At 35.8% G+C, this 21,125-nt stretch overlaps 1 protein-coding gene and 2 non-coding genes across 5 annotated transcripts in view; 1 reads left to right on the plus strand and 2 right to left on the minus strand.

The window, feature by feature from the left end:
- Window positions 1-68: 68 nt before the first annotated feature.
- The window catches only part of CCDC125 (coiled-coil domain containing 125), a 26,953-nt gene continuing 5,896 nt past the window's right edge, over window positions 69-21,125 (minus strand). For all 3 annotated transcript variants that reach the window (XM_006913110.3, XM_025047727.1, XM_025047728.1), the window contains exons 2-12: window positions 20,072-20,421; window positions 16,996-17,054; window positions 15,679-15,765; window positions 14,828-14,905; window positions 14,029-14,114; window positions 9,746-9,828; window positions 7,483-7,598; window positions 6,615-6,722; window positions 5,284-5,458; window positions 1,908-2,038; window positions 69-1,111 (exon numbers count right to left, since the gene is read on the minus strand). In XM_006913110.3, the coding sequence (XP_006913172.1) occupies window positions 812-1,111; window positions 1,908-2,038; window positions 5,284-5,458; window positions 6,615-6,722; window positions 7,483-7,598; window positions 9,746-9,828; window positions 14,029-14,114; window positions 14,828-14,905; window positions 15,679-15,765; window positions 16,996-17,054; window positions 20,072-20,381 (1,533 nt within the window). In that variant the 5' untranslated portion in view covers window positions 20,382-20,421 and the 3' untranslated portion in view covers window positions 69-811. The remainder of the gene's footprint in view (window positions 1,112-1,907; window positions 2,039-5,283; window positions 5,459-6,614; window positions 6,723-7,482; window positions 7,599-9,745; window positions 9,829-14,028; window positions 14,115-14,827; window positions 14,906-15,678; window positions 15,766-16,995; window positions 17,055-20,071; window positions 20,422-21,125) is intronic.
- Window positions 9,017-9,121, plus strand: LOC112480668. Its single transcript, XR_003046752.1, has one exon. It is a non-coding gene; the product is annotated as a small nucleolar RNA SNORA11 (small nucleolar RNA).
- On the minus strand, window positions 12,486-12,615 carry LOC112480666. The gene has a single exon (XR_003046750.1). It is a non-coding gene; the product is annotated as a small nucleolar RNA SNORA11 (small nucleolar RNA).

A 21,125-nucleotide genomic window follows, 5' to 3' on the forward strand; every position in this document is an offset into this window, starting at 1 on the left:
ATGATTCAATAATTTCACTTCTGAGTATATACTAAAAAGAAATTGAATACAGGGTCTCAAATGTATACTTTTTTTTTTTTTTTTTTGCACTTCCAATTTTGGTATTGTTAGGTAACCCCAGATCCTTTTCCTTTTATTTTTTTATGAAATTATTATATATATTAGATCTGTGTATGGTTTTTATCCTATTCCATTGCCCTGCTGGTTTGAGTACTAGAATTCTGTGTAGATATGGCTACAAAATGTCACTACTCCCAACAAAAGAAAGAAGCTATGCAATAACTAGCTATGACTTTGAATATATTTATGCCAAAGTCCCAGCAGAATAACTTTTTATTAAGGTTAAGGAAATTATTTTTAAATTTTATATGACAAATGAAAAATCCTAAAAACACAATATAAAAATAAAAACAAAATAAATGTATTTCAAAATTAACATTCAGTCACTCCTAGGCATTGTTGTTTCTTAGGGCATTAATTTACATTATATTGTTGCCTGAGCCAGAGGTTCCTATAGTCAATCTAAATAATTAAATAATTGTTTTTCTCAAAAAACACTTTTTTTGTTTTTAAGATGTTGGTAAATACTGAAAATTTCATAAAATATACTAACGTAATTTATAAATAAAATATATCAACACAGAATAGTAATAAATTTCTTATAGAAAACATTTGAGTATTTTAGCTGTCTCCTAAAATTTAGAAAGACCCAGAAAACATACAACTTCTGAAGATGTAGCAATGTTTACACAATCCTTTTTCAAAGTCTCGATATAAACAGCTCTCAGTTCAAATTTCAACTGGTTTGTCTTCAAAACATGATATTTGATGGCAAAGAATGGGATCTTTTCAGAGTTCTTGTGTAGTTTTGATCTGTATGAAGGTGATGGATTGAACAAATGCAGCCCACAGAATTAACACTTGAATGTGCAGGATCGTGCAGATCAGAGAATTTTGAAGTTTTCTGCCAGGGATTTTTTAATAGAAAATTGTTTTTCGAGGGATTTTTTTCTTTATTCTCTTTTGAGCCTGAGTCTTTGTCTTCCAATGCCCGAGCAAGCATGTAACTAACTTTCCTTTGATGAGCCAAAGCTTCTTCTTTATCATTCAACTGCATGCACAGAAATTAAAAATATAACAGTCAGAAAATCACAGAATATAAAGATAGCTATAGTCAGAAGTATTTTATCAAAATGTTCAATATTCAGTCTGTCAAATCAGTCAATGTGAATAAATTAATTAGGTGTCCACTGATTCCCAAGCATTATGCTACATGTTATTGCGGATTTTTTTTTTAAAGGAAGAACAGAAAGCATTCTGTTGAAATTTTGTTGTCATCCGAAGAGGGGAAAAATATATACATGTTGTATGTATATACATATATAAAATCAACATGTACTTCGGTTTGTAAAAGAATGGAATTACTTACATAAAATTGTTTTTGTATATTTATATGCAAATAATTTAACACTCTTCTATAGATACATTTATATGATGAGTCTCTTAATTTAGTCATCTGTGAAATGGGAATAACAAGACCGATTTCAGGCTTGTAATGACTAAAGGATATAATGTTAGAGGAAGAAGGACCTTGAATACTTAAAAAATTCCTGAATAAAGAGAAAGTTTTGACATGTACTGTACATATAAATGCAGATGACAGAGATACCTGAAGTTAATTACAGGGAGCCCCCTCTTCTCAGAGGTGGAGCTTTAAACTTACACAGGAAGAACATGGTTAGGAGAAGTGAGAAGACCATGCAGAAGTTAATTAGATGAAGATTATAACTGGAGGAACTCAGCTGGGAAGAGGGCGTAAAAGACAAATGTAGAGTGATAATGAGTTTAATAAGAAACAAAAAGATTAGCTTAACCACAACTTCTAACAAGAAAGCAAAGATACTAACCAAATCTATCAGCATCTTAAAGACTTCCTGAGGATTAGCTTGGTCTTCAGTCCTCTTAAAACTGTTTTCTGAAGGAAACATACTCAACAGTTTCTGCCCTAAGGTCTTCTTAGTCCTTTGTGATAGTAATCCTAAAATTAAACATGAAAATATAGCTGAGACATAAGACACTCACTATTGTAGTACTTCCATGAAAAGAGGTAAGTATGAACCAAAGCTAATTCATTCCTAAATCAATCAGAAGACCTCTAGCACTAGTGAGTCATATAGCACAGTGTAGTGGGCAGAGCACAACTGTTAGAGCCAGCATGGCAAATGCTGGAGAGCACTACAGAGAATCCAGAGCAGTATCCTTCAACTCTGGCATCATCAGTTCCTCAGCTCCCAACGATGGCTGCCCCTTGAGAGAGAATGCAGCCCATGCTCCCAGATATCTAAGTCTTCCGGAGGAGCCAGCAGTCCAGATTTGTATGTGACATCTCCCAGTTTTAAATGTCAGCAACTAACCCACATTAGTTGAGAACACCCTGCAGGCCACAGGCAGCCTCTGAACCATGCAAACTCTACTTTAGAGCCAGAAAGACCCGGTCTTGAATCCTCATTTAGCCACTTACTAACTGCATGGCCTTGGACAAGTTCTCTGAGCTTCATTTCCTCACCTCTAGAATAAGAATAATTCAGGGTTGCCGTACCATTGAATAATAGAGGTGGGCCGTCAAGGGTTAAATGGGTACAGTTTCTAATTGGGAAGATGAAAATGTTCTGGAGATGGATGGTGGTGATGGTTATACAACAATATGAATGTATTTACTTTTTCTTAAAAGCAGTTAAATTGGTAACTTTATATTTTGCCACCAAAAAAGAAAGAAAAAAGCAGTTGTGAAAGCACCTAGCCCAGGTACTGACGTAATGCTTAATAGTCCATATCTTGAAATATGTACACTAATGTTCTTCCATAGAAAGGGTACAATTTATAGTGGAAAGTACAAAATCTGTAGATTTATACGAAGAAAATTTCAGTAATGTTTTTGGAATGTTCTGCGAATGGTCTCATGGAAAACTGAGAGCAGATAAACCGCAGTGACTGAGCCTCAACACCTGACCTCCGGTGAGCAACTGTGACAAAGGTGAAAAGCCAGACAAGTCGACACATTGGGAAGCTTGGATGAGTGAATGGATGAATCTCTGTCTCTATTTTCAGTCTGAAAAAAAGAAATATAACCTTTCTCTCAGAACTTAGCTGCCATATCAAGAAGAAAAGTAGATACCTTAAGTGTGAACTACACCCATGAAAATAACCTGTAATAATCATCCTGTACCTCTTCAGATTATTGAAATACACTATTAAATGAATTAAAGTCTTGTCACTAAGAAACTCACAAAGAGCTACTGAAACTTGTAGGGATTCGTAAAGGCTTTTCAGAGATGAATCAATTTTAAATTGTTTCCAATCTCTCTCAGTGCCTTAACGGAAAGCAGATTGGGAGCTTTACCTCAGATCATATTTTCTATGGAAAAGTTCTGAGGTTTGTCACTAGCTAAGAAAAGCAGGAATTCTGGGATATAAAGTGAGTACATACTCAAGTGCTGAAATGAATATGATTCTACCTCTTAAGAAAAACCCAGTTTTGTCTACATAGCAGTGTCCTTATGGCCAACTTTCATGCATAATTGAGAGTCCTTCTATGCAGGTGACAGAATATGACAATATTTCAGAAAATTACTTTAACCGTGTCTTCTCCTTTCTCCCATCACTCTTCTCCCTACTTTCCATCAAAACAAGATAGATTTCCAAAGGGATCTGCATTCAGTTAGCAACACAACACCAAGGCTCTCCTCAAAGACTATCCCTTTGAAATTTATGCAGCCTAGCTCCTATCAAGGGCCTGCCTGAGAGAAGAGGTACCTGAGGAAGATGCCCTACACATTTGTTATCCATGGTAGAACTAGATGATTGTTTTCCTCCAGTTCCTAAAAGGCTAAATATGTGGACTGTTAGCTTATTTCCCTGGCAAAATCACCTACTTTGAGTTGGAATTAAAGCTGTACCTTCAGCTTTTATGAAGGGATTATTATAGAAAACAGCCATATAACTGAGTTTGTATGTACTATAAATGACTATTGAGGACTTAACCATCATATTTGCTCAATAGCCTCTAAGTCTCATGTCAGGAAAACTTTAAGAAGTTAATTTCAGGACAATGTGGAATGCCCCTTTACGAACGAGAGTTAAGAGACATTTCGTTTTCGCCCTAACTTCTTTCCGCCTGATAAATACTAAATACACAGCTTTTATAATCTGCTTTTACCTACTTTCATGGTTCTTGTTTACTACTTCTATTTTATTATTCTTATAAGCTACTTACCATTTTGGCCAAGGAATGAGTAAAGTTTAGTTAATGAAGCTAAAATTCACAACACTTGATCCATATACTATTACTAATATGTACTGTTTGAAAAGAAAATTTTCAAATGAAATAGGTATTTACTATTAAAAGTTTCATTTTTAATGTTATAAGATTATTATTCCTGAAGTTCATCTGAAAATGAGAGATATTGGAATTAAGATTATAGATTTTGACAGAAAATATTTAGAAATAGTCATTTCAGAATTTTAGTACTAAAACATTTAGACTTTTTATAAGCTTCCCTTTAATCTTTATTGATTGGTAAATGGCTTCAAATTGAAATTTTAAATTGAAGCAATATGGATTCTGAATAATACCAAGTAAAAACATAATTGACCTTTTAGAGAAACTAAAATTTCTAAAAAATAAGAGCTACTTTGTTTATATTGGACTACCTACTTCAACTGTAATTTTACTCTCATGCCATTTTTATATATTTTGTTTTTACAACAGTACTCAAATGTGGCTATGAACTTTTGGTAGGCTAGTGAACCTAAACCTAAATCTTTTGGTTTTTTTTAAATAAGAATATTTTATTAATTTGTTCAACTTAAGATATTTCCTCTATTCCTCAATGTCTCTTCCAGAATCACATGTGTCAATAAAGTTTAATTAGATAAATTTAATATGGGGTTTCACGATCATTTCAGTATTCCTTCGTGGCAGTTTCCCTTTAACCATCTAGTGCTCTTATTTCTTTTCCCACTAAGTATAGCCTTGTTTAAATTAAATAGAAGAGTACTAAAAAAAGATTTGTTTTATGGTTTTGTTGATCCCGATAGCTCATCTGCATATGTAACATCCAATGACCCCTTTTTCCCCCATAGTTACTAATTTTTTAAATATATCACAACTATATGCAAAATTTCAATTATATTCTCCATCATATTAAATGTGCTTAAACAACTTTGATTATAATTCAAAACAACAAATTACACCTGATTATTGCCATTATAATTCATATTTACCATCCTCTTTAAGGTGCTTCCAATTTATCCATTTTGTTTCTTTTTTACATAGTTTATCCATTTGTGTCAATTTTAGTGCTTGGTCATTTTTCCTCATCAGTTGTTGCTCAAATGCAATTCTGAATGCATCTGCCATTATGTAGGCTTCTTCTTTACTCTTCTGCAAAAGTTGCAGCTGATTTTGAAAGAAAGTTCAAGAGGTGTCAGAGACCAAACCAGAATAATTCTTGCCTAAACAGATTAGCAAATGCAGTCTCCCTCCCTAGCACGGGTCTACTGTCTCTTTGGTCTTTTGCATCTGCTTAAACTAATTAGTACTTGCCCATTCTGAGCTAGACTATCAGAAATTTCCCTTGTGGTGCCTGTCAATTCCCTTTTAATACAGCTCTTGGACCTCATTATCCTAGACAGACCCTGTTCTGCTCAACAAAGAAGGGAGGATGCTTTTTTTTTCCTAATACATCTTTCTCCACTTTGTTGAAGGCTGCATTTCAGTACTGCCTTGGGCCATTCTAGATGATACTACTGAAAATAATTTTGAATATCATCTTTCAGATATCTCCCATAGTTGACCCTGACTCTGATCTATGTAATCTAATGCTTTTCCTAGTGAATTGTTAATATTTAGCTGTTAGGTTTCCTATATACTCTGAAGACTTTAAACTCCATACATTCAGTAAAGGTAAAATATTTTTTAAATTATGGTCCATGTACCGTATTTGTTATTAAAGCCTAATTATAACGGCAGCTGTCATTTGATTAAATGCCAGGCATGTGTATGGCACTGTGCTAAACATATGTCTACTTCCTCTATTTCTTACAGCAACCTTCCAAACTAGTTATTACCGTCCATTTAACATATATGTCCAAAGCCACACAACTAGAAAATGATAGACCTAAGATTCAAACCAAGGTCTGGCTAGCACAAAGGTTCCTTCTGCTATACTTTGTTGCTTTTCTAATAAGCTTTATGTTTATCTCCCCATTAATCGGTGTTGCAGATCCTAGTAATTTTAAGCATAAGTGTACCTTTTCCTCCAATATATAGTAATTTTAGGGCCATGTATAGACAAATGAAATAGAATTTAGGAAATATTAATTATAATGTTAGGCAAACAACTTTATGTGGCTACAATATCGTGCCAGTACTAATGGTATTCTGGAACCATGTAAACAAAATCCATTTTTAAAGTTAATGCTATTATATAAAATTAAGCATAAATTCCATAGCCAATGACAGCTAAAATGAAGCTAATCATTGCAGATGCTTCCATTTATTCTATTGCTGGAGAAACAAAACCAAAGCTTTCACTGTTTTGATAATACAATACCTCTTGTTTGAGCTGAAGAAGCATTTTCCGAGCAGATGCCGCCATTTTGGCACAGGAACAGGGGCTCCCTCTGGGACCATGACAAAGGCAGGCTCCAAGGACTGCAAGCTTTAAATCCAAAAGCATTATCCTGTTACCCAGTGTCATACTAATTAGCTAGATACAAACACAGGCACACTCACACATTCCCATGTACATTTCTATTTAAGCATCTGATTCAAAGAAACTGGAAAACAAAAACAGGAAAGCTGAGACCAGGCTTAAAGGATCCAAGTGGTGATTACATACAAATGAAAGAATGTTGTTACTTAGAACAAAAACGTACTGGAATTCTACCTTCCTTTTTTTTCACTCAGCTTTTGTGTTTAACCTGGCACCAGTTTCCTATAGTTGAGTCCTTGGCAGGAACCTGACCTAACAGAGTAAATATTAACATCTACAATGTGGACCTTCTGTGACTGGACTTGACCTTGCTGCCCAGCATTCACTACTGCCAGCTCCTGTCAGGGAGGGTTGCACACTCAGAAATGACGAATGAATTTTAATGTCAATGAAAAAAACAATCATCCATCCACTCCTAAAAATAGTCTATGATCATGTAACTATTAACACAGCTTCTGCTAAAACTGAAAAAAAAAAGGCAGTAAGTGACTAGCACATCCCTTAATGTCCAAGAATCTCACGCATGATAGGTATGGTACCAGCAAGACTGAAGAACTGACCTCGGCAAACCCATGGGCCTCTCTCACTCAGTCCCAAATTGTTAAATATGGTGCCACCCTAGAACATGTAAGCAAACAATAATGGCAGAAAGAAAACGAAAGTCGAAAATTTTCCTCCTGCTCAGCTTTCATACCTGCTCACCTACCTCAAGACCTGAAACCTCTGTAAAGCCACTTTTGTCTTGGCGTACATTTTCCTGAACCATCTTCTGCTGTTTGATATCAAGCATAGCAAGCACCTCCAAATACTGTTGATTCAAACCTAGGAAGGGCCATATAAGTGTTAGTTATGGGGCTAACTCTGGCCTCAGGTAATCTTGTTACACCAATATCATATACTCATTTCTTACAAGCACATATGTACAACAGGCATCGCCCACAAAATCTGGCCCCACCCAGAAAATCTGATAGAATAGTGGGTATTAAGTACATATCTAACACTAGATAAAATGTTATTGTTTCTAATGTGGAAGTAACTTTGCAACCAAAGTCTGGTCTTCATTTTCTCTTGGAAAATTTATATGATTTTCAAAGAGAAAACATACAAAGACAAATTGTTCAGAGAACTTGTGGGTAGTAAGACAACCAGTGATGAGATTTCATGTATTATATCAAAAGTACCAAGTATACAAACCATCAGATTTTTCTGTTGAGAGTTTTCACAAGCAGATCTGAAACCATTTAGAACAAGAGGGGTCCCACTATCTACTAGAGAGTGCAGAAAACAGTAACATTCTCCCTCTTGTTGCAGGGTGGAATGGTAAGGAGGAAGGGGAGGGGTTGTGATTCTGAGCAGCTTCTGTCCTGAGAACTAACCTAATACAGGAAAAATCTCCATCTGCTCAAATCACCGGTACTGAGAAGCACCATCTGTGTGCAGTTCTCACTCAGGTGCGTTGCCACAACTACCAGTGGTCCTCAACCTTTTTGGCACCAGGGACCGATGCTCCTATCAGAATCTAATGCCTGATGAACTGAGGTGGAGCTGAGGTGGTGATGCTAGTGCTGGAGAGTGGCTACAAATACAGATGAAGCTTCACTCACCCACTGCTCACCTGCTATGCAGCCCAGCCCAGTTCCTAACAGGCCATGGACTACTACCATTCTGTGGCCCAGGGTTGAGAACCCCTGAACTACACTATGAAAAGTGCCTCTCTTGGGCCCATGACCTGACTTAGAGCTTATTTTGCCCCCTTCAAGCTACCAATTTAAAATAGTTTCTGCTCAGAAGGGAGAATCGACATCTCAGAATTTTATAAAAAGTTGGTACCACCTTAATCTTAAATAACTTTAATACTTTCATTAACTTTTGCCATAAGGTGATTCATCATATAAGGGAAGTGTGTGTTTTTGTCTATGTGTACACACACATACAACTGACCCTTTGAACTGTATAGGTTCACTTATACGTGGACTTTTTTCAATAAATACAGTTGGCCCTCCTTGCCCCTAGATTTTGCATCGGTGGATTCAACCAACCTTGGATCAAAATACTCTTTTCAATACGCAGTTGGGAGTCCGCAAATATGGAGGGCTGTTTGCATTGTTCCATTCCATTTTATGTGGGGGATTTGAGCATCTGCATATTTTAGTATCCATGGAGGGTTCTAGAACCAATCCCTCACAGATATGGAGGGACTACCTAAGTTTTGAGGGAGTCAAAAGTTATATATGGATTTTGGGGTGTGATCAGAGCAGGGCACCTGAAGAATGGCTGTTCTGTTTACAACACATCCAACAGGAACTTGGGTTTACTCTTCACAGGTGATGTTACGCTCTATATGTGAAAAAAGTTATACTGACAGCACGGGTTGGTGTCTCTAACCCCTGCATTGTTCAAGTGTCAGTTGTGTATGTAAAAAATTCAAGTTCTTAATCAGTCATATATCTTGAAAAATTAAGAATAATTGTATTGGTGATAAAGTCACAGAAGACACTTTTTTGAAAGAAAATAATGTTGAATAATCATATAATTATAAACTTTTCCTACTCGTATCCCAATAAAATATATATCTACTCAAGTTCCTCAAACATCAGGTGCTTTATGACTTTGTTTTAAACTGAGTATAAAAACTAAAAAGTAAAGGAGGAATGAGGAGAAATTGCTTAAAAGGTATGAAGTTTTATTTTGGAATGATGGAAATGTTATGGAACTAAATAGTTGTACAACATTGTAGATGTTATGAATTGTTCACTTTTAAATGGTTAATTTTATGTGAATTTTACCTCAGATTTTTTTTAAACTAAAAAATCCTAAATTGATGCATTTCTTCTATTATCTTTAAAATATATTACTTTGAAATACTAGCACTTTGTCTCTACTGATATGTGTTCTTAACATAAGACACTATATAAACAAATCTTTTAACATAAAGAATTTTTAAAGAACCATCAAAATACCACTCTTACTTGCATTTTCAGACTTCAGCATTTTAATTTCTTCTGTTTTTAGTTTCAAAGTTTCTTTGAGGACTGCATTTTCACAGTTTAGCCTGGAAAAAAGTACCCTCCAATAACTAAACATTTGTACTTTATACTTAAGTGAGAATATTTCTATCCCATAACTAGAGCACAAAAACCTAAATATAATTTTTCCTACTTTAGAACAGTCTAGAATTTATGTGTCACAAAATAAAAACAATTTAAAGGAGTATGGTAAGATTTTGCACATACTCTAAACCCTTCTGTATACTTAGTTGAGAAAGAATCAGAACCAGAATTATATAACACATCTCTTTTGAATACTCATTTTCTTTACTAAAGTTTTAATTCAACTTAATAACCATTTGACTACCAACTATATGTCAGACTTAGGCCACCTTTAAAAACTTGCATAAAAGATACATAGGGAGCTTTATCTATTGCCTAAAACTTGAAATTACTTACAAGAGTACCTAAATTGCCCAGCATCGAAGGCTTAAACAATTTTTTTTGTAATTAAAACCAGTAGCTAGATTATCTAGTCAATTTATGACTAAGTAAAATACCTGTCAAGACATCTGTAGCAGTGTTTGTGCAAAATGTTCTATGCTGTGCTTAAAATTGGCCTCAGATCATTAAAACAGCGGTCATGAAGTTAAAGCTTCCCAATTAAAAATGAAATGTAAATCTAATGCATTCTGTTTCTATGAATTACTTAACAAATTAATAAAATATGAAATTAGGTTCTCAAGCAAGGCGTGTAGCCCTTGAGGAATAAACCACCTTTGTTAATGCGCCCTCTTCTTAAGACTAGGTCTCTGAATTTCCAAATGAATTCTTATTAAGTTTATGAGGAAATTGTTCAGATGCTTACAAACGTTTTATTAGATCCACTTAAATTCTTTATAAATTACTTAGATTACTTCATAAACTAATTTTTCTAAAAGCCAACTCAGTCAAATTCATTAACTTTGCTATCTGGTTAACTATTTTTGTGCAGACATAATAAAGCCTCTTGTGCCAGCTCTGCTTAATTGAAGAGTATCCTAAAAGACAGTCTCTCAACTAAGTGTAAATCTGTGTATGTAAATCAGAATTTTCAGGGTTCTGTTCAGTCAAAATAAAAATACAAAAAAAGATAAAAAACCAAATTAGGTAAACAAAACTACCAAAAAATTAAAACGTGATATATTCTCTTGATGAGGCTGTGGGGAAACAGGCAGTCTCACATGTGCTGCTGATAGGAATGCAAAGTGATACAAGCCTTATAGAGAGGAATTTGGCAACATCTAATAATCTACGTATGCATTTACCTTCTGACCCAACAATTCTACTTCTAAGAACATACCCTGAAAATACATCTCCAACAACACAAAAGTATATATGTCAAGGTTATTCATTATAGCATTGTTTATCATCACAAAATACTGGAATCAAGCTCAGTGCCTATGTATAGGAGAACAGTCGAGTACACTATGGCACATCCACACAATGGAGTGATTTCTAAGATATGTTATTAAATGGAAAAATCAGTGCAAAAGAGTATGTAAACTACCCTTTGTGTAAGAAAGAATGGGAAATAAGAAAACATATATATATATCTACCCATTCATGCAAAGAGAAACACAGGAAGGACAAATCAGAAAACAAGATTGGTTATCTGCGGACAGTGAGAGGAAGGAAGGATGGCAGAAGGTAGTAATAGAGAGGGCGTGGGATGCGAATGACACTTCTCTGAATATATCTTTCTGAATAGTTCTGAGTTTTGGAAGCATGTCAGTCTTTTACAAAGATAAATATATCAACAAGGATGGTGAAAAGATCCTAAAATAGAACACAAATAGAAGTAAATTATCGTAAATGAATAGCATAACCATACTAAAGAGAAAAAAGAAACTAACCAAATGATTTTTGAACATATACACTCAGGCTAAAAACAAAACTATAAACAAATATTAAACTCTGATTAGTAGGTTTGATTTTACATGTATAGCAAATTGTACGTATAGCAAATTGTACGTATAGCAATTTTTAAGCTACCCTCTCTGCATATACTATAATGGAAAAATAAGTAAATATATTGGGTAATAGGAGCCAGGTTTCTCACTGTGGGAGTTAAAAATGTGGAAAGAGGCAAGGCTAAAATGAACCCTGTGGTGGTAGCCTGAAATTGGAAGTATGGATATCAACTCCGGGTTTTTAACAGATCGATATGATAAACAGGTGTACGTATTTGTCGGTATGTGTATTTTCCAGTTGTTCCCTGAGAGGACCTTCTAGGAATGACTCCCTAGTAGCAATAAGCATACCTAGTACTCAGATCTTGATTTCCAAACACCATTCCCCACTGAAAGGATCCAGGGCTCCTTGAAGAAATGCCTAATATTGTGGGTATACTAGCCTATAATATCTTGTACCAGAAAGCAAGAAAGCGCTCGAGGAATGATAGGAAGGTGTCAAAAGGCCACTAAAGCCAGTTTCAAGGAGTTGCCATTGACCAAAGTTGGAAAAAAAATTTTTTTTAACTTTTGCCTCCCGCCATGTAGACCTGTTTTCATGCTAATGACTCCCACGTGGCCCCTTCTCAGCCACAATGCTACAGCTCAGCTCCTGCAGGAGGACTGCCCACTCCCAGGGTTTCTGCCTCCAATACTGAGGCCTTCAAAGCCTTGGGCCATTGGTCCTGCCCGGCAGCCATGGGGAAGTGCGGAGTGGGGCAGCGGTGAACACATGTAGGTTGTTTGTTCATAAGAAGGCCACAGGTTTGGTACCCCTTGTCACAATGACCCCGGATTCCTGTTGGGTGTGTTGTCATCAGAGGAGCCATTTCTTCAGGCCCCCTGAAGTTGGAAAATTTTAAGCATCGAAAGAAATTATGTTAGTAATCCCTTTTAACTCCTTGCATAATACAAGAATCCATGAGTCCATATTTGTATAAACAATGAGAAAATTTCTTACAGTAAGATGCCAATAAATAAATGTCGAAAGAATAACAATTCAAAAATTGCCATTTGGCAGACATCACAGTAATAATTGCTTCAGGCAGAATAACCAGTGGATGTAAAAACTGGTGGGTGAAAGTCTGATGAGTAACAGTATATTTACATAATTTCAAAGTATCTCCCCCACAAGATGCTTATTAATTACAAGGGGAAGAATTGTGACTACCATGGAGAATGAGGGCAGATACCACACCTACACTAAATGATCGAGATCACAGCCTAGAAATGGGACAAACCAACATCACGTGCATCCTTATATGATGCACAAAGAATATAACATTGCTTAGTAGTAATCCTGCCAAAAACGCATAACCCGAATTTAATCCAGAAACATCAGACATCCCCATTGTGGGATATTCTATAAAATAACTGGTCTATCCTCAAAAAAGGTAAAGTTTATAAAAGACAAACACTGAAGAATTGTTTTAGATTAAAGGAGACTAAAGTTTAGACATGATAACCAAATGCAACATGTGATTCTGTATTGGATCCTGGAACACGGGAAATTTTTTTTCTCTCTTTGCTATAAGGGCATTATTAGGATAATTGGCAAATCTAAGATCTATAGATTAAAAAATTAGTATTGGTTTTTACAATTATGCTGCAGTTTTAAAAGAGAATACCCCTTGAAAAAATAGAAACCGAAGTAGTTCTAGTAATGGGGCCTTATATATGCAACTTACTCATGGTTCAGAAAAACATTATGTCTATATCTACATATTTAACTACAAAGAGAAAGAAAGAAAGAATAATAAAGCAAATATGGTAAAGACTTCAAATTTGGAGAATCTTGGTGAAAGATACACAAGAATTATTTGTACTGTTCGTATAAGTTTTCTATAAATCTTAAGTTATCTCAAAAGTTAAATAATAAAAGATTAGATACTAAAGCCATCTATAACCCCAGATATCGAATCAATTCCTCAATGCCTGACCTTATAAAAAGTGTATGTTGTAATTTAAATATATTAAATTCACTCCAATAAAAGAGCTGCTCAAAAGATTTTGTTTGAAAAAAATAGTGCCAGTGCTAAAATAACTTGGAAAACATGGCTCTTACACTGTATTTGAAAATACAGTTTGTACTATATATATATATTTTTTTTTTTTTAAAGAAAACACTAACAGAAAAATATGGAGCTGGCCAGGTGGATAAGCAATAATTTATATTTACAGTTAGCTCAAAGAAGAAGAAAACCTAAACTACATTTGAATTACATGCACTTTAAAGATTTCCAAGGAAAAACTATGGAATAATAATATACAAACCTGTCATATTTTTGGGTCCAAGATTCTTCTATATTTTTAAATCTATTATGATCAAATTCTATTTCCCACTGCAAGGCATTTATTTCCTATAGAAAGAAAATAGTACTTCCATGGAAAATTTTACAAGTAAATCACTTCAGGACATTGTGAATAGCTGAAATACATCATTTAATCATTTCACAGAAATACATTAAAGAGAAAAAAACTATTACTCGAAAAGAGTTTTATCACATTTGTAAATACATATAACATGTATTGTTAGCGGTCAAAAGAGCTTTGCCAAAGCTTGCTTACTATAGGAGAAATTTCAAATTGTTTAGCTTAAAAATTTGGGATCTGAACCTAGATTTCTCATCATCCCTGCCCCCAGCCCACGCAGACTCCACGAGCAAAATATACTCCTGGAGGTCTGAGCCCAGGGCAGTCCCATCAAGGGAGGGTACAACAGGCACAGGAACAAACTCTGAAAGTGATTCCTAAATGCTTTTCTAGTGAAGATGAGGTGGTCAGAAAGAGGCAGGCTCTGCAAGCAGAGAAAAAGAAAAAGAAGAAAAATAGGAAGCATCAATTTGGCAGGCCTTCTACTACCTTAAAATAGAAAATAAAAGAAACCTTAATTCTTTACACGTTTGACAATCTGTTTTGGATTATAAACTCCAAAAAGGGAGGGACCATATAAAGTTGAAGCACACCCAGCAGAGTGTATACATAAATCACATATCCATTAGCATGGTGACTTTTAAGGAAATTTTATTTGAAAGCTTATTAGATTGAACAAGTCTACGCTAAAAACACATACCTTCTCCAAGGATCTCTTTTGTTCCACAGTTTTTTGAAGAACTGCCTGGGTATGACTTGTGGCTTTGCCAAATATTGCCTAAGGGAAAAAATATCAGTATAAATTAAATTTCTAATCATTCTTACATGCATGATGTTCACGTTTTTATTTTAAGACAACAGAAAATTCGAGATGAGAATTTCCACAGAGACCACCTCTTTGTGGAGTGTTTGATAGTTCAAAAGTCAGAAAATCTTGGTTTGGCTCTTCCTCAATATATATGAGAATAAATGAAAGAATTTTCCACACAAAGATTTGTACACAAACATTCATAGTAGTAGTATTCATAATAACCAAAAAGTGCCCGTCAACCAGTGAATGTATATACAAAATGTGCCATACCTATACAATGGAATATTATTTGACAATAAAAAGGAAAAAAATACACATACTACACCATTCATGAACCTCAAAACCATGCTGACTGAAAGAATCCAGATAAGAAAGAATCCGGACACATAATGTATGATTCTATTTATATGAAATACAAAAGGCAAATCTACAAGAAAATAGATTAATGATTGTCTGGGATTGGAGATGGGAATGGAGAGTCTAATGTGTCCAAGGTTCCTTTTGGGGGTGCTAAAAGTGTGCAAAAATTAGATTGTGGTGATAGTGTAGTAAGAATGAATTGTATGCTTAAAATGTGTGAAATTCATGACATGTAAATTATACATCAATAAAATTGTTTAAAAAATCTAGACCTCAAAAAAAATTATATTAAGCACTGCTGCTTTTGTTTTAAAAGCTAAAACCACAGCACCTAGTTAGTATACTGTGAAAATGATGAAAGTTTAAAAATAACTTCTTACCATGCTTTGAAGAATTTTCAGTGCTTCCTCTTTGCCTTCAAGTTGTCTTTGAGATGCCTCAAGTTCAGTTTTTAAAATTTCTACCTCCTGAGAAGAGAAATAAAATTCGTCTTCCTATCTGCAAGATATGCAACCCAAAATGAACAGTTTAGGTAGTCTACATTTAAGCTTAACGTGCACTTTGACTCAAAGCACTGTGACCTTATAAATGAAGATGGAAATTCCTCAGGCTTTAACAATGGACCAGACAGACCAAAATCTAGAGCCTCATTATCAGGTGCCAATTTTAACTCAAAGCCCAAATCTTTAGTTTTTACCCATCTAGGCCACACAGCTAAGAATCTGAAAAAAAAAAAAAAAAAAATCTTTAGGCCACATAAAATAAGCACATGATCATTCACACAGCTACTACAGTAGCTATTAAGGGGTAAACTGTGTCCTCCCCAAAAGAAGTGTTCAAGTCTTAACTCCTGGTATTGTGAATGTGGCCCTATTTGGAAATAGGGTCTTTGTGGATATAATCAAGTTAAAATGAGGTCAGAATGGATTAGGGTAAGCCCCAATCCAATGACTGGTGTCCTTATAAGACGAGAAAAACTTGGACACACACTAGAGAAGGCCATGTGACAACAGACTGGAGTGATGCAGTTACAAGCTAAGGAATGCCAAAGACTGTTGGGGCAACCACCGGAAGCTAGGAAGAGGCAAAGAAGGGTTCTGCTCTAGACCTCTCAGAAGGAATATGGGCAATCGACACCTTGATTTTGGACTTCTAGCCTCCAGAACTGAGAGACTAAATCTCTGTTGTTTTAAATCTCTAGTATGCAGTACTTTGTTACAGCAGTCCTAGGAAACTAAAACTTCAGCTTTCACAAGAGTCACAAACACACATTAGAATGCGCTTCCTGTTTCCCACAGGATAGGCAGCCCTCACAGAAATGCCTACTCCCAGCAGGCTGGGTGGCCTCCTCAGACCACTTGGGATACTTTCTGATCTTCTAACTTCAGAGAGGTTATTTCAAGCCACACACAGGGAAGACAGATGGAAGGAAATAACTATTTTCTCCGGGAGATTAAAGTAGTAGTAGAAGATTAGGGGCGAAAGGAGAACTGGAGGGCTTTTAAAAGCCTTTCTGAGAAATGAGGAAGATAAACTGAAGAGGCCAGTTGAAAGGTATGAGTTTTATACTGTGGCTCATCAAAAATATCTGGAAAGCCAACATCTGTCTTCCATCCAATTTTAGTACTACTTAAACAAAATCTCTTATCAGTAGATTTTATTCACATGAGAATTTTTATATAAGCCAGAGTACCTACCTCTAATGTTTCATCAAGACGCTGCTTTAATTCTACATTTGACAATTCGGAATTAGAATCTATTAGAGGAAAAAAACATTTTAACTAGTTAAATATAGGACATTTGTTTATAAAATATCAAGTACAGGATTCATTGCAAAGAGAAAAGAATTATAATAAATCAGATAATGATAAAAATAGCTGCCTTAAAACATTTCACAATTGAAAAGACACACACTTTTGAATAAAAAGGACTCTAAAATAACAAATTGGTTAGTTACTACATACAAACACATGTCGACATAAGAAACATCTAAACCTGCAGAGAATGTTTATGAGTTTATTTGAGCCAAACCGACAATTGCCAGGAAGCAAAATCTCAATGGAGAAAATGCTCTGGAGAATGGCAGAATTTTGCAGCTTATTTTATACATTAAAATAAAAGGAGGAGACTTGAGGAGGATTACCGAAATCCATTGGTGGTAGGTTAAGGGGATGGGAGAGAGCAAAGCAGGGAAATCCCTGGGATTAAATAAAAAGTAAGATGGAGAGATACATGCTTCTTTTACATTGGTGGGTACAAGATAATTAACATTTATAGGTGGTTAGGCGGGGAACAAGGCAACAATGAAAGTTCTGTGGTCTATGCTCTGGTGCTGGCGGTTGTGCCCCCAGCGGTCTGGAATAGGATATTGCTCTGACATTTCAAAGGTTTGTTATCTTAGATGTAAAAAGATAGGCTCACCTAGGGTAAATAAAGACTGACCTTTGTCAAGGAAGCTACAGGTCTAGGAAGCTACAGGTCTAGGATGTGAACCACTTTCAGTTAGGAATTTTTATGTTCAGACCATCCTGTGTGGTTACTTTTGGTCTCTGAGTTTGTAAGGTCCACCATGCAGGCCTCCCTTGAGCTTGTCAGATTTATATGTGGCCCTTTTTTTGTCCACACACAATATAAAAAAATATGAATGTTGAGAGTGAAATAAATTTTGGTGTTTGGTTTAAGTTCGATCAATACAGCAATATGAATAGCTAAGAAATAACCTGAATTTAATTTCTTTCCAAAGAGAATGACTAGAAGTCTTTAGTAACTTCAGTTTTTTCTATCCTTAATGTGATCAATTGAAACATTAAACTGGGCTTTCAAGAAGCTTCATTTTCATTTGATCCCACTGGCAATAGAAAAGCATTAAAGTGGTAACCAAAAGCAAGGAGAAAAGAAGTAAAAGAAAAAAATAGTTTAGAAAGAATATTTTGAGGGATATTAAAATTTTCTCAAAACAGTTTTTTTCTTCATTATTCTGAACTTTCATTAACATAACAGTATCCAAGGGAAAACTTAAATCATTGATATACTCTTCCAAAGAGGTTCAAATGTGACATTGGGTTGACAATGACAAGTTCTATTTTATTAATACTTGTGGTAGGCAGAATAATGGCCCCCAAAGATACCCATACCTTAATCCTCATAACCTGTGAATTCATGGCAAAAGGGACTTTGCGGATGTGATTAAATTAAGTATTTGGAGATGGGAGATTATCCTGGATGACCCAATGTAGTCACAAGGGTCCTTATAAATGAAAAAGGAAGGCAGGAGAGTCAGTGTCAGAGTAATGGAGAATAAGAAAGACTCGACTAGCCATTGCTGGCTTTGAAGATGGAGGAATGGGGACCATGGGCCAAGGAATACAGGTGGCATCTGGAAGCTGGAAAAGGCAAGGGAATGGATTCTCTCCTAGAGCCCACAGAAGGAATGCAGCCTTTTTGACACATTAATTTTAGCCCAGTGAAATCTATTTTGGACTTTTGACCTACAGAACTGTAAGACCATAAATTTGTGTTGTTTTAAATCATTAAATTTCTGGTAATTTGGAAACTGCCTATTAACAAAAGAAAACCAACACAATATTCTTACCTAGGATCAGGTCAACTTTGACAGAAAGACAAAAGTCCATAACCCAACAAAACAGGAACTCATACTATTACTATTACATCTTGTTTCTATCCCAGCGGTTTCCTCATGTTTTTACAAAGGCATCTTAGCATCATATTCAGTTTTCAACATCTTTCTTGCAAAACAGTATCTATTCTCTATGCATGATAAAGAACTGAAAGAAAAATATATAATCAATAATCCCATCCTAATTTCAAGAAGGATTTTGAGGGATGGGGATAGATCTCAGCTGCAACATAACATTTGTAAATCTGAAACGTGTTTCTTAAATTATTTTTGTGTTGTTCCAATTTGTGTTTGTTCTGCTTTGGTGGAGAAGTTTTACAATGTGCGTTACTAACAATTCAGCCACACAAGAGCTATGCCACAGAGGAGGCATGGTCTCATCCACGGGCTCCCAATCATTTTGGAGTTGTGTCATTCTATCATAATAGGATTCTGAATTTCATTCTTAATGTATGGCATAACTTATTTAAATGACAAATTTAAAATAATTTTGTTGTGATAATATTTGAAAATTTCATGATATCCTTAAAATAACCAGAAGCATACATGTTCTGCCGGTAACACTCCTTCCCCAGATAAGCACCCATCTTGCGGCGCCCAAATGTCATCTCCTTAGACAGGCCTCCCCTGACTCTTGCCTAAAATGGCAGTGACCCAGCTCCTCCAATCACTCACTATGCCTTCACTCACCACTGCCTGATGTTACTTAGCTGCTCATTGGTAGGTTTATTTTCTGTCTCCTCTACTAGAATGTGAACTCCATGACATTAGGGGCTTTCACTATTTTGTTCACTGATGTTATTCCCAGAGCTTGGAGCTGTCCTAGGCTCCTGACAGGTATCCAATAAATATTTGTTGAATAAGAAAAATAAAAAGAGTAAAGTATATCACTACACCATAAAAAAAGCAAGATAGGTAATCATTTACTGAGATCACTAACATATATGTATTAATGCAGAATAACTAGTGTACTTCACGGTTTGGACAATGCTTGGAAATAAAAACATTAATTACAATCCCACAATGTAAATAAAGATAAATTTCTAAAAATCCACTCTGGCGGCCTATTTTCATGCGTTGAAAGCACTGATCAAATTCACAGGGGAGAAGGAGGGAGAGGACACTAGGCATCTTACCAGAGTTACTTTGTCGTCTGTGATGGAGAATTCTGGACCCTTCAGGGTACGTATCTTGCAAGCTCTTATGTCTGGAGTACTGAAAAATGGCACCACTTCTTTCTTCCCCCTTTCCTGGAAATGGGGGAGGGCTAAAGTTCCTGTCATCTGACCTTTTTCTAGATGTAAATAAATGTGAAACTTGTACTTCATAAATACCGCCGGGCCTTCTTCCAAGGCCATACCCTAAATCGCCTTCTGCCATGTCATCATCCTCTGAGTCCCAGGTCTGTGCCTCTGCCTCACTCGGTGGCCTCACCACGCTGCTCATCAGCCAGGTGCCGTCTTTACCATAAGGAAAAACAGGTTACCTGTAGTTACAAAAAACAGTGGTTAAACACCGTCATTATAAGAAAGTTGGGTTTTCCAGGGAAGAAAAGTTCTTTTCTGTATTATGCAGGCAAGACTATCCAGCAAAGCACCAGTGCACAAATGCAATCCAATTCAAAGTCTTGAATATTTCAGGACTTTTTAGATAAGAAAAATTCCAATCTCCAATTTCAAAGATTGTAGTTAATTTTAAGGAAGCAGGGAAGGCTTTTACTGAATGCAGTAATCTACTGATCAGAATAAAGCAGAGCCTTTGCCAAGAAAATAGAACACTCTTAACATACAAGAAGAAAGGGCTCGGTTTTCACAAGCCAAAGAGCTATGTAAAATTCCGAAAAGCCTCTGAAAAACAAGACTTCCAATGACTAAGACCATCCTGCCTCTGTCTCGTCACAGCCCTTTATCCACTTCAAGTGCTCAGGGTTCCTACAGCCTCACTTGGTTTGTTTGCTATTTCTGTGCAGACACAATTAGTAGAGATTTTGTATTTGGGACAGTGACAAGTAGGAGGGAAGAAGGTGCCCGACTCTTTCCTTCTTTCTCAAGTCATGCCACACCTATATTCGCACCTATTTTGCAAGCAATCAGAGCAAAAGCCAAAGACTTTTCAATGGCTAAGGACCTTATTCTCATCTCTGCCGCTGTCCCCTCATCCTAGGCTGACAGCCCTGATCTCCCAGGTATT

Source organism: Pteropus alecto, unplaced genomic scaffold, assembly GCF_000325575.1.
Source record: "Pteropus alecto unplaced genomic scaffold, ASM32557v1 scaffold20, whole genome shotgun sequence".
Taxonomy (NCBI): Eukaryota; Metazoa; Chordata; class Mammalia; order Chiroptera; family Pteropodidae; genus Pteropus; species Pteropus alecto.